Below are 24,549 nucleotides of genomic sequence, written 5' to 3' on the forward strand. Positions count from 1 at the left end.
TGGATTTGGGGCTTATTAAAATGAGGTGCTGAAGAGATCCGTGAAAACAATGCTGGTGATAATGATGGCACTGATAAATGAAAATTAATGCATTAGATAGAATTAAAATATGGTAATCTCTCAGAACCTTAAAAGAATCCCTTACCCCAGTATGGAGGAAAGTCATTGTATGGATAAAAAAAGGGCATATTTTCACATGCTTGGCTGTGAGACTTGAAATATATATATATATTTTTAAATTACTCCTTTATTTATCTTTTGGTTTCCAAGCCAGCTAGGAAGATAGTTTCAAATGAACACTGAGAATTAGAAGAAAACCGATCGTGTGAAACCTTTGGTGGTTAAATTCAAGTACAGTAGCTTAACTGGTTGTGAACTGGACGGCTTGGCTTAAAACAGTGATGGCAGCCGGTAACTCAGCAGCTGGTATTTTCTTGCCAGGTTAACCTGAATTCCAGACACCGCGTTCAAGCAGGTTTGTGAAGCGGCTTGGCTTCCAGAAGCTGTTTATCTCCTAAATAAATTCATTCCCCTTCGCACATTTTCCCATTTTGTTTGCAAGTCACTGAAATAAAAAGAAACAGCCGTCTGCTAGACTATCCGTGTGACAGACAGGACAAGAGAAGGTAGATCACAGTTTGGGCGTGCCTGCTCCCATTGCACCCTTTGCCCACAGCCTCTGCATTTCTCCTCCTCAGATTCCTGACACTGGAAAAGATTGGGCTATCAAAAGCCACCCTCAGAGGCCAATCAATATTCTGAAGCTGGGAACCTCTTCTGCCTTTCTAGCCTTCTCTCTCTCTCTCTCTCTCTCTCTCTTTTCTCTCTCTCACACACTCCCTCTCTTTCTCTCCTCCCTTCTTGAATAGCCACAGCCCCCTAGAGCTGACTCAGACCTTCCTCTCTTCCACAGCATTGCAGCACTTCAGTAGAAAAGCCAGCCTTCCGCCTCTCTCTGCCTCTGCATCTTCCTTTGCCGTATCCTCTCTGCTACCCATCTCACCATCATGGCCAGCACCGTCTCAGGTAAAACGAACCAGGCATGGTTTTGTTCCCCCCCTTTTATCTGCAGCGACTTTACTGAGAATGAACCGATTCACAGGGATCAATGGTAATTCACCCTTGTTGTTTTCAAGGTGGGGCTATCTGCAAAGCTGTACCAAAGTAGGTAGGTGCAGGCATCATTGCCTTCTCTTGCTTTCAGAATGCAAGCTTTTTGGACGTGCTGATGGCCGATAATTTCTTCTCTATTGGGCTAATAAAAAAAACACCTCGTTTAGCTGAATGCTGGTGATCGGGCATCACTATTTCATTTTTTTAATACAGGATTTCAGTAAAAGTGCGTTGGTGATTGCAGAAAGGAAGGTTAGCAAAAATGAAAAAGAGACAAGGACATTTTTAACAAATCTGGGGTAGCAGAATCAGGGCAGGCTGGATAGCCAGGAGTTGCTGTAGAGGGAGTGGTCCGCCCATGGCGCTGAATGGAACTCAACGCTGTGAGACAATCCTTCCCTGCATGGGCTGTGACACCACTGCATAGCTGCACCCTGTTGCCCTCCCAGGTTTCAAGGCCTGGCTGGTGGGGTGGGTGGCTGGGTGGGTGGGTGTGGGTGGCAGCATTTCTCACAGTGCAGCCAGCTGTACAGACTTTGTGTGCGCGCACATCTGCTCTTTAATTCCTAAACGTGCATCGTGTTGCATCTCCCTTTCCTGTCTTTTTTTTAAAGATAGGGCCAAGTGGATGGAATTTGGCAGGGAATAAGCGTGTGATATTTTCAGCCTAGACAATAGACGGCTGGTGTGGATTTTTCAAGACCCTCCCCACCCCACACCCACACTGCTAGTCTGAAAACCTTTTATAAATTGAAGCACGGGTACTTTTTCTTTGCTGCATTTGAAATGAATTGGTTGGACCTTTTTTTTTTTCTGAATGGGGGAAAATGGTGGGGAGAGAGACCGGGGAAGTAGGTATGCACATGGGATAAACACACAAATGGGCTGGAAGGAAGGCAAACCTTCCTTGCTGGTTTCACTGGGCTCGCCCATCCCTGTGATGATGCCTGCAGTTCCTTGTCTGGGCTATGTGTGTGTGTGTGTGTGTGTGTGTGTGTGTGTGTGTGTGTCTCTCTCTCTCTCTCTCTCTCTCTCTCTCTCTCTCTCTGTGTGTGTGTGTGTGTGTGTGTGTGTGTGTCTAAGGAGGTTCAAAGAGATTAAAAATGTGTCTTCTTTTTTTTTAAAGATGCTGGACTTGTGCTAGGAAATCCACATAGATTGTCTTTGAATGAGAGTCAGGTGGCGAAAGCGAAGGAAAGGGATGGGAAGGTTTTCCTCGGGCATGTGTGGTCCCAACCCTCCTCCTCTTACTTTATTGCAGAATTGGTCTATAATAAATGGCAGCACAAGGCTTGGCTCAGGCGAAGGCTGAAGGACCCTGCTGTGAAGGAGTTGGGGGGTGGGGTGGCACGTCTGGGTACCAGGTGCCTTCCCCATATGGTGCTCTGAAACAATATGGTACTTTCTCCCTCTCCTCCCTCCCCCCCCCTTCCTTCCCCAAACAATAAATTTCAATTTACTGACAATGGGACGGGGCTTTTAAAGCTGAGCGGTTTGCCTTGGAGGGCGATTTCCAATCCTCTTTTCCTTTCCAATTGGATTAGATTTGCCATAAGACCTGTTTCAAAGAACAGGGATTCCAGGGTGACAGGAGTGTAATAGAAATATGAAGAGCGAGGACGGAAGGTTTTACAGAAGACAAAGAGCGGGCTGCATGAGGCATTTCACCATCCCTTATAAAACGGAGAAGAGAGATTTTGTCGCTGCATGAGTAAAAGCCTGTTTCCCCCCCACCCTTTACACACCCACACCCACACCCACACCCCCTAGCCCTCCCTCCTAAAAGCTGGACACTTCCAAAGAAAGAGGAGGAGGGAGGGCAGCTATAAGGTTGTTCATGTGTGTGTCTCAGAAGGTTTCTGTAGGTCTAGTGGAAACAAAACCATTCCTGCCCTGGGGAGAGAAAAAAAGCACTTTTAGCAGGTTCCACTTAGCAAGCAAGGGAAAAAGCAGCACATGCTCAGTGAAGGCTCAGCTGCAGTGGTGGTAGAGCTGTGCCAAAGGATTCTGCCCAGGCAAAGATGTTGCGTGGAGCCCCAGACAGGTCTGTTGTTGCACAACTAGGCCACGCCTCCGCGAACCGCCTCCACAAACAGACTGCAGAAAAATGCACGTGCGCAAATCTGGGAGGTGCAGGCTCGTCCAGTGTTTGGATGGGGCGTTAACAGCTGGGAACTTTCCTGAGGGTTATGAATTGGTGGTAGATGTTGAAAGCTTCCTGGTGGTTTTTGTTGGTTGGTTTTTACATGGCAAATGCACGCCTCTGTTTTGGGACCCGGCCCAGCCCTGGGGCAAATTGTACATTTGGCCCTTAAACAACCATTACAACAAAATGGTTATAGCCGTAGACTATGGTTAGCTAAACAACCACGAGTAACCCTCGCTGTGGGTAGAGCCAGCAGCTAGTTGAGGAACTCAAGGAGAGCGCATGCCGGTCAGATGATGAGTATTTAGCCAATGAGGATAAAAGGAGTTTGTGGCCAGAGTGCCAGGAGGAGGGGGGAGAAGGTCTCTAAGTAAATATTTATTTATTTATTTATTACATTTCTATACCGCCCAATAGCCGGAGCTCTCTGGGCGGTTCACCAATACCCTCAATTGTAGGAGGAGACTTTCTTGACCATGGTCCTCTTAAGATATGAAATGGAGAGCTGTTGGTACACCATCATAAGTGTCTTGAGATCCAGGGCTGATATATATCTGTTAATTAGAGCCAACGTTAGAAGTAGAATGGGGGGAAAAAATGATTGGGCAGGTTGAGGAGGAAGGAAAAAGGAAGAGTTAGATCGGTCACCCTTTCCCAGAAAAAAAATTGAAGCATAGTTTTCTTAATCTATTTAAATCATTCACGAGCAAAATAATAAGTAATTGCTGTACTAATGGCTGTGTATATAAAGACTTTCTCAGTTTATATTCTGAAATGAGGTGCTACTTTCTTCTCCAAATGTCTAACGAAAGGAATCTATCAAGGTGCTGCGTTTAGTACTGGCTGTTGATACTAGTGCTAACGTTGCAGTAGCGGGTAGGGACTGTCATCAGATTTCCACCTGTCCCTGAGTCTGCATAAAGAACCTTATTTATTTATTTACTTGTTTTTAATTGGCAAGAATATGCAAGGTGTGTCCCCTGGGATCTTGCTGTATCTGGTTGGGCCCGGCTGATGAGTTGCAGGGACAGCAGGAAATCCATGGAAGATACCTCTGAGATGGAGGGGCTGTGAGAGCCAAGGGTAGGCTGCAGGTATTACCCACCAATTCACTCTCTCCTTTTTCTATCAGCCTCTTTTCTCTAAACGTCTACTTGTTAATTATTATTGGAACTTCAAGGTGGTGTAAGAAGAGTTGCTTGCCCTAGACATCCATTGTCTCTTATTTATTGATTGATTACATTTCTATACCGCCCAATAGCCGGAGCTCTCTGGGTGGTTCACAAAAATTAAAAACATTCAAAGTATAAAACAACAGTATAAAACCATAATATAAAATACAATATAAAAGCTCAACCAGATAAAAACAGCAGCAATGCAAAATTACAAATTTAAAACACGAAGTTAAAATTTATTTATAGACTGTTAAAATGCTGGGAGAATAAAAAGGTCTCTTCTACTACAAACACCCGGTTCTCTGTTTTATCAGATCAGATCATGTCTACTCTGTTGGCTTCAAAAACAAAGGATCGTCTGTATCTGGATGTCCACAGACAAAAATGTTTTAAAAATTGGATATATTTGCATTTGTGCAGATCCATAAGCTATTGTGAACCGCCCAGAGAGCTGTGAACCGTCCAGAGAGCTTCGGCTATTGGGTGGTGTAAAAATGTAATAAATAAATAAATAAATATCCTATTGAGAAAAGTAAATAATAGAAAAAGTGGACAGTAGCACGTTCCCTGGAGCCTTGAAGAATTGCTTTCCAAGCTAGGGGCTCTTTTGTGGCCCCTTTGGTTCAACCTGCCATTTGCTACAGCTGGAGACCACCTGTCATAGAATCATAGAATAGAAGAGTTGGAAGGGGCCTACCAGGCCATCGAGTCCAACCCCCTGCTCAATGCAGGAATCCACCCTAAAGCATCCCTGACAGATGTCTGTACTGCACAGAATTGTTCTCCAGCATCAGAATTACCTGTAGTTTCCACATGCTTCTGCACTGATGGGCTGTGCTCTTCTCTCTGATTGTCCTTCAATTCCAATAAATACTTACAGAAATGGCAGTGATTCCTCAGTGGTTACACTCATTTCTGCATCCTTGCTTTGCCTCTACTTGTCTCTAAATCCTGCTCCCTGATGGATTCCAGTTCTGTTTTATTTATCTCCTTGGTAATCCTTGATATACTAGACCTCCTAACCTGGCCCTGACTGGTAGCCCCTGATATAAATCCTACACTCTCCAGGAACTGATCTAGTTAAGCGATATCACCTATCAGTTTTTATTTAATCTCAATGTGTACAACCCGCCGACCTGCAAACGCACACACATACCTGCATAAGGTGATGAGTTTCAAAGGAGGACAGGGTTCCTGTGCTACTAAGAGCTGGGTAAAAGGAAGATTTTTGGCAGGCACAGCTTGTAATATGAGGTGAGAAAATTCTCAACCCATATGGCTTTCCAAAATTCTCAAAAGAGGCCTTTTTTAACTCTGTGTTTGAGACCCTTTTACCTGAATAGGCCAGAGAGTAAAGTTGTGATCTTCTGCATCTAAAGTACACACACACACACACACACACACACACACACACACACGCAGGGTGCTTCTAGCCAGACAACTTATAGCACTACCAATCAAAAGACCTTGTGCAGCTATTCTGCTTTTCCTCCATTCATGTTTTTTTTTTCTGGAAGAGATGGTGGGAAAATGAAGGAGGGAGAGCATCTTGGGACCACCCATAGAATCATAGAATAGCAGAGTTGGAAGGGGCCTACAAGGCCATCTAGTCCAACCCCCCATGACATTCGATGAATAAGGCTTGGCGATTGCACACTAAAAGACTTTTCTGGAAGCACCCAGAGTTTACAGAGCCACCCTATAACTGAAGTTATTTGATTGGCTACAGTACAACGCCACTATAAAATCCACAAAACAATTTTAAACACGGAACAAAGGAAAAGGAAGTTTGCAGCAAAATGTCGATTTAAAACTGAGGGCAGAGGAATAAAATCCACAGAGCTAAAACAGTATAAAACCATAGCATTTAAAAGCCTGGAAAAATAAAATAAAAAGATCTTTGCCTAGCACTGGAAGCTTAATGAGGTAGGTGGCAGACAAGTCTTTCTGGGAAGGGCATTCCACAATCGAGGGGCCACTACTGAAAAAGTCCTTTTCCCCCATAGTCACTTGACAGGGACACATGGAGAATGTCCTGAGATGGCAATTTCAGGGTTCAAATAGGAACATGGGAAGAGATGATGGCCCTTCAGATATTGACGTCCCAAACTGGGAGGGGTTTTAAAGGTTAAAACTAACTGGTTTGTGAGTGGCAGGGATTTTTTTAAAGCAAATTTTCCAATTGCACAAATGCCCTGTCAGACACCCCGCCCCCACCAAACACGTTATTTCTCTTTCATGACTGGACAGATTCTCGCCCACACTAGCAGCACCTTAAATTTAAAGACAGATTGACAGGGCCACACGGACACCCAGGAAGGACGACAGGCCAAGAGAAGGACACCCCTGGTGGTCACCTACAACCCCCAAGTGAAACCACTGCAACGGATCTTCAGTGAACTCCAACCCATCACGAGCACAGACACTTCTCTCTCGCAAGCCTTGGGAGCCAAACCAGTCCTGGCCTCCAGACAACCTCCCAACATGAAGTTGGATGCTAACCAGCAACAGTACACAGGACAGAGACGCAGACAGAGGGACCAGACCATGCAATAGAACCAAGGGCCAACTCTGCCCCACATCTATTCAGGCAACACTGTCACAGGACCCAACAACATCAGTCACACCATCACGGGCTCTTTCACCTGCATCTTTATATAATTAGTGTCACATGCCATCCCTGGCTTTGTCTATTGATAAGTTCTTAATAAACGCATAAAACGTGTTATTTATTTTTACCCCTTTTTTCAACTGCACATTATCAGATTTCCAACTGCACATTTTTTCCCCAACTGCACATTTTGTGTCCAACTGTACACTAAAAAAAACAAAAAACCCTGGGGGCTGGAAAAGGACCAGGAGCCACTGAAGATGGTAAAGTATCCTGGCTTTTGAAATTGATCTGTAAGCAACTCTGGGAGCTTGTTTGGCTGAAGAGTGAGGTAAAAATGTATTTTGGTAATTAATTAAAGTAAATACTGCCCCGTCCTAAAATAAGTATAAACACCTGTCCCTAGCAGATACTCCACCCGCCACATTTTATGCCAACCAAAATTTCCATACCATTTTCAAAATGGCCCCAACCAATTGGGAGTTTACTGAAGCCAGGCTAGGATTATAGTTGGTGCATCACCGTAGGATGGTAGAAGGCCCATAGAGGCCACTTGAACCTCTAGTGACAAAGATGGATCATTGAACACACCCAGACGTCGAGCCTGGTTCTTTACAGCAGGGGTCCCCAACCCCCAGGCCACAGACTGGTACTGGTCCTTGGCCTGTTAGGAACCAGGTCGCGCAGGTGAGCTGCTTTCACCCTTCCACCCACACCCACCCCAGCATACCTGGGCGCGGGGCGCCATCTCGCCTGCCCAGCCGAAGCAAAGCTAGGACGCTGGGGTGGGGTGGGGTGGCTTCAGAACAGCGTGCCCAACTGGAAGCCACTCTGGGAGATCAACTTCCGGGTGTGCCGTTCCGAAGCCGCCCACCCTGCCCCAGCGTCTTGGCTTCGCTTCGGCTGGGCCCACCCAACCGAAGCGAAGCCAGGACGCTGGAGTGGGGGGGGGGCTTCCCAAAACCATCCCCTCAACCCCCCTCCCCCAGTCCGTGGAAAAATTGTCTTCCACGAAAGTGGTCTCTGGTGCCAAAAAGGTTGGAGACCGCTGCTTTACAGGGAATGCGACTCCCTCCAGATCAGGTTGTCTTCTCCGAGGAACCAACTACTAACAGTAACTCTGCATTGTCTAGATTGGGCTTCCATTTATTTGTCCTCATCCAGCCCAGTAACGGTTAAGTACCCCCAATGCCTCCCCTAGGTGAGTTGAGGTAAATGTTAAACAGAATGGGGGATAAAATAAAGGTCTAGTTTCTTCACCACAACACTGCTTTTTGGGTGACTACAAATAGCAACCTACACAGTGGTCACTGGTCATGATGTGTACAGGTTGTCTGTAACGTTGTGCTAGAATTCAGCCTTCCTCAACCTGGGGCGCTCCAGATGTGTTGGACTGCATCTCCCAGAATGCCCCAGCCAGCGGCTGGGGCATTCTGGGAGTTGTAGTCCAACACATCTGGAGCGCCCCAGATTGAGGAAGGCTGTGCTAGATGGTGGCAAGTATTATGAAGTGCCAGTTGGTGAGGCGCAGACATGGTGAAGTTCTCTTCATTGCTTGAGGAGGCCCTACAGATTACTAGATTGCCAAGTGTTTACTTGCATATCATGGTAAATTACCATTTAGTTAGTAGCTGTCTGGAAGAATGCATTCATTCATTCTCTTCTCTGTTCCTCAAGAAACCTTTGTTAATTACTTGCCATCCTCTCCCCTCCCCCACTCCAGCCTTGACCTTCCCGAAATAAGTTTTTTTTAACTTCTTGTAGATTGTTCATACCTCCATATTGAGTGTTAACATAATTTTAGGCCGGATGGGCTGTCATCTCTCTCCCCCTCTTTTCAGAATCAATAGGGCAAGCTTAAAAGGTCTATCCTACTCAGTCCAAAACTTAGGGCCTTCCTAGACGAGGGTTTAGCCTGGTGCGAGGCCCGGGCTCCCTGCTGTGCGTGCAGATGACGCACAGGGGATCCTGGGGTCAGGTCGGACTAAACCCTCCCTTGACCCGGGATAACCGGATCCACTTGTGGCTGAGCCCGGGGCTGTGGAAAGTCTAGCTGGTTCCACGGCTTTTCCCGGCTGCTCGCTTATTTGCGAGTAGCCGGGAGAAGCTGTGCACTGGGCACAGCGCTCCATAGGAGCACTGTGCCCATTGGGCTGGGAGCGAGGGAATCGTGGGGGAGGGGAGTGATGGGGGCCAGGGGGGAAAGAGCAGACCCGGCAGGAGTGATGGGGGGGAAGAGCGGAGCCAGGGTTTGGAGATCGCGGCGAGGGTGATGGCGGAGGGGGCATCGGACATGGCGAGCGGGGGCGGTGAGTGGACAGGCGAGCAAGGGGGCGAGCAGGGGGCGAGTGAGCAGGGGGCGATCGAGCGGGGGGGGAATCGGGGGAGTGGGGAACCTTTTTTTAAAAAAAAATACCTATCTTTTTGTTGGTGCGCTCCTGCGCACATGACCCCTTTAACTGTTTTTAAAAAATGGAGGACGCGACGGGGCTTTCCTTTCCCCGTCGCGTCTGATGTCTGGATAGGCACGATGGCCCGTGCTAATTGTAGCACGGGCTCACCGCGCCTGAAGGCCGGATTCAAACGTAGGTCTAGTAAGGCCCTTAATCTCAAACTCTCCCTCTTCTCTTTTGATTCTTGGTGCCCTCCAAACTCAAACAGAGGACATTGCCTCGTTCCTGCTAACTGACTATGTGGTTAAAAGGGAGACAGCCAATGTGCCAACCTGCATTTTACTGCCTTGCAAATTTGAGGTGAAGAGGGTTTTAAACCTAAGCCATTTTTGCCATTTCTTTCCCAGGCCATAGCTAGACCTAAGGTTTATCCCTGGATCGTCCAGGGGTCAAACCTGTTCATCTAGGTGACACACAGGGGATCCAGTGCTCAGGCAGGGGCGAACCCTGGAGGATCCCAGGATAAACCTTAGGTCTAGCTGTGGCCCCAGTCTTTCCAATAAGCTCCTTCTCTTCCATATTTTCAGATCACGTCTATGACTACAGGTCTGTTTAGCTTTTTCTTCCTAGTGGAGGATGGGTGGTAGCTTCGGCTATTGGGCGGTATAAAAATGTAATAAATAAATAAATAAATAAATAAATAAATAAAAAATACCTCCAGGTCCTCCTGATTACTATGCATGAGACCATAACACATATAGCCATTCCATGTCATTCCTCAGACAGTCCCCAGGGATTTTTTGAAAGCTCCTTAAGAGGCAAAGGCATTCCCAGAAATGTGCCTCAGTTACTGTATGAAATCCATACATATATCATGCTTCTGCAGTGAAGCTTGTCTTTGTCTTTGAGAGGGCCACCTTGGGGTGCCGTAGTGAGTTTTCCACTCCTACTCACGTGCAACGTTGTCCATTGGTGCCATTTCTTCAGCGATGGGTAGAGAACGAAGCTAGGAGCAGGTTGAAGCTCTGCTTATCCTGTCTGTGTTATAGAATCATAGAACAGTAGAGTTGGAAGGGGCCTAAAAGGCCATCGAGTCCAACCCCCTGCTCGATGCCGGAATCCATCCTAAAGCATGCGGGTGAGAGTGCGAGATGGGAGAGTTTGTTTACATTCTAGATCCACCTTATCCATCACAACGAGAGTTCATGCATTTGGCTTCACATCAGCTGAGCTTCCGTTGTGCAAAACTTCTTGGGAGATCTTTCAGATTTCAATTTCCCATAACAGAATCTGGGTCACTCACATTCCCAGTCATCTGACCCAGATGGGGACTGTTAAAGATTTCCATGTGCCCATGATTAATGCAGTTCCAGGGCTACAGTAACATTCTGCAGATAAAAACATTAGCTAATACCATATGTATAATCTACCTGACTGGGAACATGAATGATGACACATGCAGCTTGTTATGAGAAATTTGCAGAAGGAAGCTGTGGCAGAAATATGAACATGCCTGCACTGTATACTCAACAGTACACTACAATTTCGTTGGTCTGGAGCACCTCTGAGCGTACGCTTTTACAAACACGGATGCATTTAGCTTTACCCTGAACAAATTCAATCTATCCTTTGGTTTACATTTCAAATTAGAACCATTCTTCTATTACCAATTATTGATATTCTCCCTTTGGACTGTGAAAATACACACTGAAATGCAAAGTTGGCTTAACTTCCCTGCAACCACCTTGATCTTTGCAACCATCAGCCCAGCTCGGCTTCTTGGCCTGTAATGTTTGTTCTGAATGCTTTTTACAAAAGTAATCTGAAGCTATCTGAGGGCCTACCTGGCTTGGTATGAGCCTGCTCAGTTGTTATGATAAGCAGAAGAAGCCCTTTTGAAGATACCTCTCATTTCAGAGCCGCCCTTGTCGGACACACAGGAAGGGTTTTTCTTCTGCATCCCAAACTCTGGAATATATTCTGTTCCACACTTTCTCTGTGATTGGGAAGAGGTTCAAGACACATTATTTGTTTTACCTTGGCTTATAAAATTGTTAAGAGCCTCGTGTGGCACAGAGTGGTAAGCGGCAATTACTGCAGCCGAAACTCTCCCCATGGCCTGAGTTCAATCCCAGCGGAAGCTGGTTCTCAGGCAGCCGGCTCAGGTTGACTCAGCCTTCCGTCCTCCCGAGGTCGGTAAAATGAGTACCCAGCTAGCTGGGGAAAAGGTAATAAAGGCCGGGGAAGGCAACGGCAAACCACCCCGCTATAAGGCCTGCCAAGAAAGCGTCAGCGAAAGCAGGCATCCCTGTAAGAGTCAGCAATGACTCAAGTGCTTGCACGAGAGGTTCCTTTCCTTCTTTTTTTTATAAAATTGTTATTACCGTTTTCCAGATTATATCTTAGTGTTTCACCATGTTTTACCATACCATACTACTTTATTGCGATCCATAGATCCATGCGAAAACAAGAATCAAACATGAAATCATACAGTTAGAGCTATTATCAACTTTCATCTAATACAAAGAGAGCTCTAATCCTGGCCGCCACTGTAAGAAATTTAGCAACAGCCAAAGTTACTCTTGAGGACTTGTCTTCCAACAGAAACTTAAGATAAAATTTGTCTGGACTTCTGGACAGTTTACTCAACAATGGGGTGATCATAAGATGGCGGGCCTGATTATAAAAGCTACAGGACAGAAGGATATGCTCCATCGTCTCCACTTCCATATTCTTACAGGGGCACCGTCATTCCTGATAAGGGACAACACCATGTTTTCATCTGATTGTGTTATCTTCTAATTTTTTGGTAAACTGTTTTGGTTGGCTTAAGAAAGGCAGTAGATATATGCCATAAATAAAGAACGGTAGCATTTGTATAATGGAACAGTAACTCTTGCACTAAAAGTGGCCATTTAACTAAGTAGGAAAATGGAGTGAGAGGAAAGAGAAGCACAAAGATGAAGAAGGTGCAACGCCAAGGTGATGTAGAGGTTGTCTGCAGAATTATGAACCAAATCCATCTTTATCAACTTGGCCGTTCAGCATTTTTTCTTGATATACCAGAGAAGAATTTTGAAATCGACTCAAATCAATGTTCTCTCTGCAACACACCCTCAACTTTCTGCAATAGAAAGCCATTATGCCAATAGGTTTGTGTTGGCTTATTTTTCATAATTTATCCTCGTTTCAATATCCGAAATGCAGAGAAGAGCAACAAAAATGATCAGCGGGCTGCAGCATCTCTGCTATGAGGGCACAGATGGAATTATTTAGCTTGGAAAAAGGAGCTGAAGGGGAGACATGATAGAGGTGTACAAAATTATGCATGGTATGGAGAATGTGGACAGGGAGACATTTTTCTCCTTCTCTCAAAATACTAGAACCCAGTGGGGTCATAGAATCATAGAATAGCAGAGTTGGAAGGGGCCTACAAGGCCATTGAGTCCAACCCCCTGCTCAATGCAGGAATCCACCCTAAAGCATCCCTGACAGATGGTTGTCCAGCTGCCTCTTGAAGGCCTCTAGTGTGGGAGAGCCCACAACTTCCCTAGGTAACAGATTCCATTGTCATACTGCTCTGGGAGGATCGAGAAGAGATCCTGGCCCTCCTCTGTGTGACAACCTTTTAAGTATTGGAAGAGTGCTATCCTGTCTCCCTTCAGTCTTCTCTTCTCCAGGCTAAACCTGCCCAGTTCTTTCAGTCTCTCTTCATAGGGCTCTGTTTCCAGACCCCTGATCATCCTGGTTGCCCTCCTCTGAACACACTCCAGCTTGTCTGCGTCCTTCTTGAATTGTGGAGCCCAGAACTGGACGCAATACTCTAGATGAGGCCTAACCAGGGCCAAATAGAGAGGAACCAGTACCTCACGTGATGGGTCATCCCATGAAGCTTATTGGTGGGAGATCCAGGACAAATCAACGGAAGTACTTCTTCACACAGTGCATAGTTAAATTATGGAACTCACTGCCACAGGATGTCGTGATGGCCACCAATTTGGATGGCTTTAAAAGGGGGTTAGATAAATTCCTGGAAAAAAAGGCTATCCATGGCTACTAGTGCTGATAGCTATGTGCTACCTCTAGTATCAGAGGTAGTAAGCCCATGTACCCCAGTTACTGGGGAACATGGGTGGGAGGGTGCTGTTGCACTCATGTTTGGCTTATGCATTTCCCATGGTCAGCTGGTTGGCCACTGTGTGAACAGAATGCTAGACTAAATGGATCCTTGGCTGATCCAGCATCAGGACCCACCTGATGTTCTTATGTAGGATTTGGAATGGCTTGAAAAGGACTGAAGGAATGGAAGGAGAAGTGGGGAGGACAAGATAGGAGTCTGGGGATAGAAATTGTGTGGAAAGAGCATGGACCCCTGCAGGTCACTGATCCCCACTTTGCCTTTTGAAATTTTACCAAATATCACTCACAGAGTTCCAAGTTTTCCCTGCAGTCATCAGAGCTGGAGGTAGTTGTTGTTTTGATGTTGTAACTGAGATTCTCAAAACTCCCAAATATTGTACTAGTCATCAAATTTGCAGTTTATCCAGCAGCTCAAAATTCACATGGCATTTTGCATAGGTGATCTGGCTAGCTGTCTAGGGCTCTGGACAGTCTAGGAGTTTGGCAGCTGATCTTAGTTAAAATATTACAAAATATTTGAATGGGCCTTTTATGTCAGAGGCCTTCAGTAGCAATAGTTTCATGATTAGCCACAAGTTGCCCAACTATGCCGCCCCTTTTCTGGAGGCCCTGGTTAGGCCTCATCTAGAGTATTGCGTCCAGTTCTGGGCTCCACAATTCAAGAAGGACGCAGACAAGCTGGAGCAGATTCAGAGGAGGGCAACCAGGATGATCAGGGGTCTGGAAACAAAGTCCTATGAAGAGAGACTGAAAGAACTGGGCATGTTTAGCCTGGAGAAGAGAAGATTGAGGGGAGACATGATAGCACTCTTCAAATACTTAAAAGGTTGTCACACAGAGGAGGGCCAGGATCTCTTCTTGATCCTCCCAGAGTGCAGGACACAGAATAACGGGCTCAAGTTAAAGGAAGCCAGATTCCGGCTGGACATCAGAAAAAACTTCCTTTTAGAGCAATACGACAATGGAACCAATTACTTAGAGAGGTTGTGGGCTCTCCCACACCAGAGGCCTTCAAGAGGCAGCTGGACAACCATCTGTCAGGGATGCTTTAGGGTAGATTCCTGCATTGAGCAGGGGGTTGGACTCGATGGCCTTAGAGGCCCCTTCCAACTCTACTATTCTATGATTCTATGACTATTTATTCCACAGCCTGCTGAATGACTGTAGGCTGGTATCTCCATCCATCTTCTCTCCCCTCGTTATGCCTGAGCATCTTCAACAGCAGCAGGGGTGGTATCCAGGAAGCTGAAGGCTATGAGACAGGTTCTGTGGGTTGAAGCAGTCAGAAACTGAGGAGAACCAGAGACCAGCACTCTGGAGGACTAAGCAATACACTGTCAGTATCTGTGTATATTGACTACCTTGATAGTTTGCATCAGTCAGCCATTTGCAGTTGGTTCACCCCACTGGCTTCTTAGTGAGGCAGCAGAGTTCTGCGGTTTACCGAGGCAATCAATAGCAAGGTCAGAGATGCTTCCAGGATGGCCTTTACCATGTCCATCAGTCAAAAGGACTAGTTCCCCCTTGGAATGGCTTTGATAAACCTCTTTTCAAGTGTCCATCAAGGCACCTCCCATTATAGTGCCAGCATAGCTCTTACACTGTTCCAACTTTATTCTCTAATCACACAGGGGCTCCAAAGCAATCTGTATTTTCCACTTTAGGGAGTCACTATTCGCATTCCTCCCCTGCTCCTTTCTTCCCACTGCCCGATGTGCATTATTGGCTTTTTGATCTATCCATCTATAAGTGCTTCTGAAGAAGTGGAGCATTTTTGCCTTCATGTATACCCCCGAAGGAATATCGGATCTTAGACAGCTGACCTTGCAGAATCCACAAATCCCGGAGAAGCAAGGGCCGCCCCTTTTCTGGAGGCCCTGGCTAGGCCTCATCTAGAGTATTGCGTCCAGTTCTGGGCTCCACAATTCAAGAAGGATGCAGACAAGCTGGAGCGTGTTCAGAAGAGGGCAACCAGGATGATCATTGAACACACCCAGACGTCGAGCCTGGTTCTTTACAGCAGGGGTCCCCAACCCCCAGGCCACAGACTGGTACTGGTCCTTGGCCTGTTAGGAACCAGGCCGCGCAGGTGAGCTGCTTTCACCCTTCCACCCACACCCACCCCAGCGTACCTGGGCGCAGGGCGCCATCTCGCCTGCCCAGCTGAAGCAAAGCTAGGACGCTGGGGTGGGGTGGGGTGGCTTCAGAACGGCGCGCCCAACTGGAAGCCACTCTGGGAGAGCAACGTCCGGGTGTGCCGTTCCGAAGCCGCCCACCCTGCCCCAGCGTCTTGGCTTCGCTTCGGTTGGGTGCGCCAACCGAAGCAAGGGCCATAGCAACACACAGCGCAAACAGTCAGTGCACCAACTCCTCCATCTGGCACCTACATAAGCCCTGCATCCTCCATCCTCCCCTGGACAAGCATAGCCTGTTCACAGCAGTCTAATGATTGCATTTCCAAAGAGCAGACCAAGAGCAAAGACGGCTTGTTGGTCAGGATGTGTTTTTTTTTGGAGCAGGGAGAACTGGACTCAAACGTCAACTCAGAGTTAGGTTCTTTAGGTAGGTCTTGAGCAAGTGCCTATCAACCTCAGTTTGTTCCTCCGCAAAATGGCAATAGTAGGTTTGTGCAGTAGGAGATGATTGTGAAGTTCAATGTAATTTAGGGAAAGGTGACTCTCTGGGAGTACGTTGGCTAAGGGAGCAAGGCTTCTAACTGATTCCTCAAAGGACCAAGGTCCCAACAGCCTTCGCTGGCCACAAGTCTTCAACAAGGGGACCATGCCATTTCTATGAAATCCGCAGACAACTATCAGTTGGATGCATAGTCTTTCTCTCTCTCTCTCTCTCTCTCTGTGTGTCTCTCTCTCTCATATTTCTGTACTGCCCAGTAGCTGAAGCTCTCTGGGCATTTCACAACAATTGCTGCAGGACCTTGGTTAGCTCCGAGACTGCCAACTTACTCCTATGCTGGTCAGAGCAATACTGAGCTCTTAGGTGAGGAACCTGCTGCCCATGGAGCCGATTTGATCTGTGGGCCCCCACGTTAGCGCTGCTTCCCACAAGAGTAAGGCTTTGAAAAGGGCTGTTTCCAAGTCAAATTGGCGCATGAGGGAGGGCATCTTCGTGTGTGGGTGCATGTGCTTATGAATGGGCTGAGTATGGCCCTGCCCATGTTTGGCTCTGGCCACACCCTCCGTCTGCAGGCAGCCCCTGGAATGTTACCCACAAGGGAATGCAGCCCTCAAGGTGAAAACATTCCCCGGCACTTGCCTTACGTGTTGATGGAGGTGCTGCTTTTTCCTGAGTGTCATCTTCAAGGGCCTTTTCTTGCACTTAGAGCCTTCTGCTCCTCCATCACTCAGGTGTAGGACTGGGTGACTTCAGCCTCTGGGGAAGTTGGCCAGGTTATTGTTCAGGTGGGGGGAGTTGATGAGCCAATCTTCATTCTCTACAGGTACTGTTTCCTTTCTAGACTGGGCTGCATGGGTTCTCACCTCATCCGGGTCATCCTGGAGTCTGTTTTAGAATCCCTACTCCTCAGAATCTATGTTCAGGTCATTGAGCAGGACCAAGACAAAATTCCTCTAATGGAGCAACAAAACGAATGATGTATGCATTCACACCGCAGGCACAAACTACCCCTCTGCTTTTATGCATTCTTCAGTTCTTCGTCATTAATGATCACATAAGGTGCTAAAATCGGATAAGATGCCATCAAATACCAAGAGACTTTTTAAGGGTTAGCAGCACCAGCATCTTGCTTGTGACTGACCAGGTGTCATCCGATGGTGGGGGAAATGCTAGAGAGCCAAGACAGCATCTGTCCTTTGGATGGCTAACATGACAAGGCACAAAACAATAAGGGTGCTAAGGCACTCAACCACGTGAACAATGTGTAAGGTATAATGCATAAACAGTTGGTTTATAAAAGATTTTTCTATATTGTCATGAGTACACATACACTACATAAGATTCTGTATACAATGAAATAAATTGCAATATATAGTAGAACAATGAAACAAAAGAATACAATATAATTACATATGCATATAATTACTCATTATACAGATCTGGATAAAATTGGCTACCTATTTACAAACACTGCGAAATCCATCTTGTTAGACCTGGCTTGCTTTGCAGTGAAAGCGGCAAAAATTAGGAAAGACTTAGTCCCCTAAGGATAACTAAGATTGCTGGTAAAAAATCCCAGCACTATATATGATGCTTTATATGTAAAAGTTCAATATTTGAAGTTTAATACAATGCTGTAATGTAATGTAATGTTTTTATATCATGACTCTTGTATCTGGCTAAAACCCATGCTGGGTTGCCTTAATAAAATTTGATTTGACATATGCGTTAAACCAAAAAGCGGAGCAGATAAGACCATACAGGTATTTAAACAAATAAAGGCAGCATAGTAATTAACAATGCAGACTAGAGGCTGTAAAAATTAAAGCCCCAAATTAGTCTTAACATACTTCAGTGTGTACATCATGAACAAATTAGAGCACTTAAAGCCGTATGCAAACTCTTCCCTTCAGCGTGATATTAGAAAGCTGCTAACAGTATAAACATTCTCCAGTCTCTAAACTGTAAATTATTTTTCTTCAGCGTTCAAATCGTAAATTATTTTTAATGGGGGATTGGTTACATTAAAAAAAAATCCTGTTTCACCCATGCTTCATTGGAAAAAAATCGCTTATTATCAGGGCTATAGCCGTGGATATACAATATGGGGGAGTACTCTCCAGATCAATTGATCAGTTCATACACCTGGCACACACCTCTAGATCCAGATCACTGATTATAACATGACAAGGTGGCAGCATCTTTTTAGTGGCATCAGTCCAGGAAGTCAATATAGTCATCTTATACAAAGAAGGAAGCTGAAAGGTTCCTTGCATTGACATAAGAGCTTAGTATTGCTCTGACCGGTGTTGGAGTGAGTTGTCAGTCTTGGTGCTCTCTGAGGTTCCATAGCAATGGTTGTTCACTGCCCAGAGAGCAGTTCACAACAATTGCGTCCAGTATTGCATCCAGTTCTGGGCTCCACAATTCAAGAAGGACACAGACAAGCTGGAGCGTGTTCAGAGGAGGGCAGCCAGGATGATCAGGGGTCTGGAAACAAAGCCCTGTGAAGAGAGACTGAAAGAACTGGGCAGGTTTAGCCTGGAGAAGAGGAGATGGAGGGGAGACATGAGGGCACTCTCCAAATACTTAAAAGGTTGTCACACAGAGGAGGGCCAGGATCTCTTCTCGATCCTCCCAGAGTGCAGGAATAACGGGCTCAAGTTAAAGGAAGCCAGATTCCAGCTGGACATCAGGAAAAACTTCCTGACTGTTAGAGCAGTACAACAATGGAATCAGTTGCCTGGTGAAGTTGTGGGCTCTCCCACACTAGAGGCCTTCAAGAGGCAGCTGGACAACCCTCTGTCAGGGATGCTTTAGGGTGGATTCCTGCATTGAGCAGGGGGTTGGACTCAATGGCCTTGTAGGCCCCTTCCAACTCTGCTATTCTATGATTCTAATTAGCCCTCTTGCGTTACCTAACTCCGAACCAAAGGCAGCTGCGGATGATGGTAACGGAATATTTTAGGTATGGTTTGAATTGCATCACATTTTCATGTAGTGATTTGGAGGCTACTAGCAGCCCAATCCTAAGCATTTTTTTTTTACTTCAAAGTAAGCCACGTGGTTATTTTCTGACAACCATTCGGACTGCAGTCTAATGCACCATTCGGAATGCCAGTAAGGGGTGACTATGGATCTTGACACAAGATTGTTGCAGGGAAATTCCCTTTCAGCAGAGGGGTGAGTTAGCAGCCCACACATTTGAATAAAGGGAGGCAGAACAAACCAACCATGCTTTAGGGTGGATTCCTGCACTGAGCGGGGGGTTGGACTTGATGGCCTTATAGGCCCCTTCCAACTCTACTATTCTATTATTCTATGATTCAAATACCAAGAGAGTGGCTACAGTTATTCTTACTTCCTGGAAGAAGTAAATAGGCCAGAGGCCTTTTTAATTCCACCTCTTCAGAGATATTATGTCATGGGGAGCATTCATAAGATCTCTTAAAGGCAGGTGGGTTTCCCCTTGAAATAGTTGGTAAACCTTTCTTCTTGGACAAGGTGATTAAAGGGTGGAACTCCCAAAAGTTCCATAAAGCTGCTAAAAGGTAGAGGGGGATATTCTAAATGGAGGTTAGCAAATGTGAGAATTTGGATGGAGGGATACAAATTAATTATTGTAGGCTTCTAAAAGCATTACATGTAGCTTAAAAAAACAGGAAAGCAGATGTAGTTTAGTTATATGCATGTTTACTCAAAGGAAAGTCCCACTTTATTCAATGGGTCTTATTCCCAAGTAAGGTGCATCCAATCACGTGGTCTCCATTGAGCTAAAGGGTTTTGTGGAAGTGCCGCTCCGTCAATGAAGGGGGGCTCTGCTGACATACACCCTGGAGCAGCCCCTGCTACACTGGTGGAAAGCCACTTCAGTGTAGATATGCCACTGGTAGAGATTCCACAGTGGTTTGGGGTAAAAAAAATTGGTACGTAAGGGGCAGATTTGGTAATGCGTAGTCATTAAAATTGTGTGTGTGGCTATCTCAAGGCTAAACAGAAGAAGACTATCTGTGAGCAATTACCTTGAGATAGAAGCTGTACTAGGAACCTTGCCAGGATTCTGTAAGATATCATGGTGTTAATGATATGAATATATACCAAAGATCCTTGAGGCTAGGTTAGCCTAATCACAGCTGTATATAATATAGATAAGAACTGTGTATATACGTATATGTATATAGCTTTTGTCACTCTGCACAATGACACGGAACTGTTAAGAAGTCTGAAGCTAATAAACTTACTCTGCTAAGTAAGACCTGCATTGTGAGCTGTGTTTCCCAAAGAAAAGTTCTGACCCCAACACGTAAGGCACAGATTTGGGGAGGCTTTGAATCCAAGAGTGAAAAGAAGGAAAAAGAAGGGGAGTAAAAAATAAGCCAAGGGCAAGGGCGGAACCAAGGAATCTTCTACAATAATATTGTTAGTGAAAAGTTTATTAAAGTGCCAGGTGTCTACACGTTTTGAACGCGGTTGCATTCTTCCTCAGGGCTTTATAACGTTAGTGCAGTTCTAAGGAGGGAGAGGGGCACATACTCTAAAGGGTGTTTTCAGACATGAAGCTTTAATGGGCTTCCCTCCTGCTATTTGTGCCATACAAGTGGATGTTGTTAACTCGGCATAAAAAGTGCACTAGATTTAAGTCAACGTCAACATAGCCCTCATTTGTGGAAAAAGCCCTGAGTGAATTCAGACAGCGCGTGCAGCAAAATAAACACACATGACAGCGTACATGCAAGGGCAGTGAGGTTTGCTACACGGACGTGGCACCCGTCGAAGAAATTCAGTCGTCGTGAAGCATCCTTTCTCTGGCTTGTAGGGCAGCTGACTCAGCCTGGAGTGGTGCTGAAGGGACAGCTCCTTCATCTCTGACCTTGAGCTCTTCTGAAGGATTCGGTAGGGAAGTGGATGGCAGACCATAGGGGTTTTGAGCAGGCACTGGCGTGCCTGCAGGGAGTTTAGTCTTGTCTTTTAGAAAGAGCCGGGGAGAGAACTGAATAGTGGGAGTAGCGGGGAGGCCAGGTGGTTTGGGGAAAACAGCCCTAAGCAAGCCCTTTGCTTACCAGTTTCATAAACCTGCTTTGTAGCAAAACACGGCTCCAGCTGGAAGGCGCAGCTAGTTCTTAATTTAATTGCAAGGAGCTGAGTTCAGGGCAAAAGCTCCTCCACATTTCTTCCCCTGTGGCTTCGTCCTCACTCTCCGATACAACCAAAGCCAAGAGAACTGCTCCACGCATCCCTGGGATGTGTGTTGTCTGGAAGCAGCTAATTGCTTCTGATTGCTGGCGCCAAGATGGAGCGACAGAGTCTCAAGTGCCAGGGGATGGCCACATCCCTCTTCTCATTAACCCGCTGACAGCAGCTGGGCTGCACGGATGTTTTCTGCTTACTTTTCCCTTAATTGATGAGTTGGGAATGGGGGTGAGAATGGGGCTTCACTGTGCTGGAGGGAGAGCCCAAAGCCCAAAATTGGGGACAGACTGGGCTGAGAAGGGAAAGATGTCTCAGCATTGGGTTTGTTTGCAAGCAGACATAGCTAAAGCGTCTAAATTGCTTGGAGGTAATTGGAAGACCCTTTCCAAAAGAAAATCTGCAAATTCAGACTTCAAATGTTTGCTGTATTGCTGTATTGATTTTTTTTTTAAAAAATGTATTTTACTGTACTGCGCCGACATCTGTAGGTGATGGGCAGTATAAAAATATTGTTAATCGAAATATTAATGCACTGCTTGAGACGATATGGAGGTAAATTCTCTGATGAGAGTTAGAAGGTTTCTTTTGTTCTTCACATGTGAGGCTTAAATCAACTCCATTAAGTTAGCTCCTAATGCAGATATAAACCCTATTTTGACTGGAAGGTACATATGACACTTCTTTTTAATTATTCCCTGCGTCACTGTATGGACATATGTGATACAAATGCATGAGAAAGACTCATCTATGACAGAAGCAAGCAGAAGTTAGATTGGAGTCTACTGTTAGAACTTTGGATGATTAACAGCAGATTGGCAAGGCTTTCTGACTCCCAACTAATGATAGCAACAACTAAAAGGCTACACACACACACAGAGAGAGAGAGAGAGAGAGAGAGAGAGAGACAGACGGCTGCTTAAACAAAGAATATTTGGGCAAAACACCACAAGTAGATTTTCGTCTTGGGGTGGCCATGCCCTTAATTCTTAACCTGAGCCATGGTTTTGCACCTGTCTCTGGTTGGTGGACCTCAAGGTCCACCAACCAGAGATAAAGTAAAAAGATACAGTAAGGGCATGTTCAGAAGACAACTTAAACCCTGCTGGTTAAGGCTTTTGGTTAAGCAGCAAGGTTTAAGGTATCTTGCGTGGTGCTTTTTGTTAAACCCTGCTCACTCACTAACCACAGTCGGACCATCTGTAGCCGGGTTAGCGGCTCTAACCATGCCTTAAAGTGTTGTGTGTGACAGCATGGCTTGTGGTTAGTGCTAAACCCAGAGAACCACAGTTTTGCTAACTACAGAGCCTGAAGTGTCATCTGAACAGGACCTAAATCTCACATGCCTAAAGTTTTCCCAGCCCTGATATATGAAAATAAAAACTGGTCCCATGTCCAGCCAGGAATTCATTTTCAAACATTTTAACCAAAGATTCCAAGCAAACTTTGGATGTCGTATCCTTCCCAAAATTGTCATTTATTGAACATCTTATTACATTTGCACCTTTCGGTTCCCTCTTTACTTTTTAAGCAATTCAGTACAAGGTTTCAGAGTATACAGTATGTAATAAGTTTTGTTGGTTAGTTGTTGTTGTTTTTAATCTAATCAAGAATCTTGTCTGTGAGAGAGGGTTAGCAATGAACCACCCAGAGAGCTTCGGCTATTGGGTGGTATAGAAATGCAATAAATAAATAAATAAACGAACATTTCAGATGCAACATTAAAAAAAAAACAAGATGCAGCCAACCATTGCTTTGGTTCACTGCCAGCTTAGAGGCTTAGAGACATGTGATGACATCCCTGGATTATCTTGGCTACTTGATCACTGAAGACACTGTGTGCTACTAATTATAGTTATCCATAATCCCTGTTTAACAATTCCATTCATAAGATTGCCATTCACACTTTATGATGATAAATTCTTGGAGTTATATGCATACTGGCGGGGTTTGGAATCATTAATGATTTTTGTTAATGGTTTTTATAGCTTTTTAATTTGCAAAGCGCTTTACATAATCTGAATCATGCCAATTCCGTCTTCCCACACACTATTCCACTTTACAGAATGGGAAGTAACTTGCCCAGAGCCATGCAATGACTTGGGATGGGCTTGAATTTATTTCTCTAGGCCACGGGCTACTTTTTACATTACCTTAGGGTTGTGGGAGCCACTTCCACATGTCTGAATCCCACATTGCTCCATCAATGGCAATGGGCCACTGATACAGGCTTCTTTCCATGGCAACATTGCCTCTACCTTGGTGTCTGGTGACAAAGTGGAAAATTGCCCAATTATGACTCCTCCTTACAGGTATTACAGATGTTACTAGAGAGGCATGGGACCCAGCCATGCAGAAGTGGCTTCCACGCAGCTCAGGTAACTTAGACCTACTTCCTAAGTCAACTGTCTGTCCATTGACCCACTCTTATTGGTCGTTTCTGATGCCTGATCCGTTTTATGGATTAGATCCAACAGTCAGGCATGCAGACTTCTGCTCACACAGTGCATCCTTTCTGCCATAATGGGACTTCCTTGTCCTCTTGTTTCCCCCCTGTGCATATCCCATATCTGCTTCAGAAAGTTAGGGACCCTCTGGAGAAGAATTGGGGGGGTTGCTGGAGTTGGAGAGGAATCAATTCCACTAGCAGTTTCCATTTCGCTAGTTTCTGTTCTGCCATTTTCCCTTGCTTTGTGTTATGACGAAGGGTAAACAAAAGACCTCTAGCCCAAATTAGGATATGAAGGACATCCCAGCCCATGTGACACATGGCAATTTGTGTGGTGGTTCTTGTAAGCTACTCACCCAGAAAGAAATATAACGCAGGTGTCTAACGGTGAGGCTGCCCTAATCACCGTGGCTGGATTGATGGAAGGCAAAACTCATCCTGTTACATCAGCCAAACCTTTTCTCTATTATCTGCACAGCTGCTTTATGTTTTTGCTCTTAGTGCATGTTAAACAGCAATCAGATCTTATATATATATCGTATTTCTTCGATTGTAAGACGCCATCGATTGTAAGACGCACACTAATTTCAGTATCACCAACAGAAAAAAAGCTTTGATTCTAAGATTCTAAGACGAGACGCACCCTGTTTTTAGAGATGTTTATATGGGGGGGAAAGTGTGTCTTAGAATCAAAGAAATAC

The 24,549-nt window shown here is 45.5% G+C and overlaps 1 protein-coding gene across 2 annotated transcripts in view; it reads left to right on the forward strand.

Moving 5' to 3' along the window:
• Positions 1-960: 960 nt before the first annotated feature.
• STMN3 (stathmin 3) overlaps positions 961-24,549 on the forward strand; it is a 33,438-nt gene continuing 9,849 nt past the window's right edge. Inside the window, exons 1-2 of one of the 2 annotated variants that reach the window (XM_063121093.1) lie at positions 961-1,026; positions 23,712-23,777. In XM_063121093.1, the coding sequence (XP_062977163.1) occupies positions 1,008-1,026; positions 23,712-23,777 (85 nt within the window). In that variant the 5' untranslated portion in view covers positions 961-1,007. The remainder of the gene's footprint in view (positions 1,027-23,711; positions 23,778-24,549) is intronic. The other variant, XM_063121102.1, reaches the window with a different exon arrangement.

The sequence above is a fragment of the Elgaria multicarinata genome, chromosome 1 (genome assembly GCF_023053635.1).
Source record: "Elgaria multicarinata webbii isolate HBS135686 ecotype San Diego chromosome 1, rElgMul1.1.pri, whole genome shotgun sequence".
Taxonomy (NCBI): domain Eukaryota; kingdom Metazoa; phylum Chordata; class Lepidosauria; order Squamata; family Anguidae; genus Elgaria; species Elgaria multicarinata.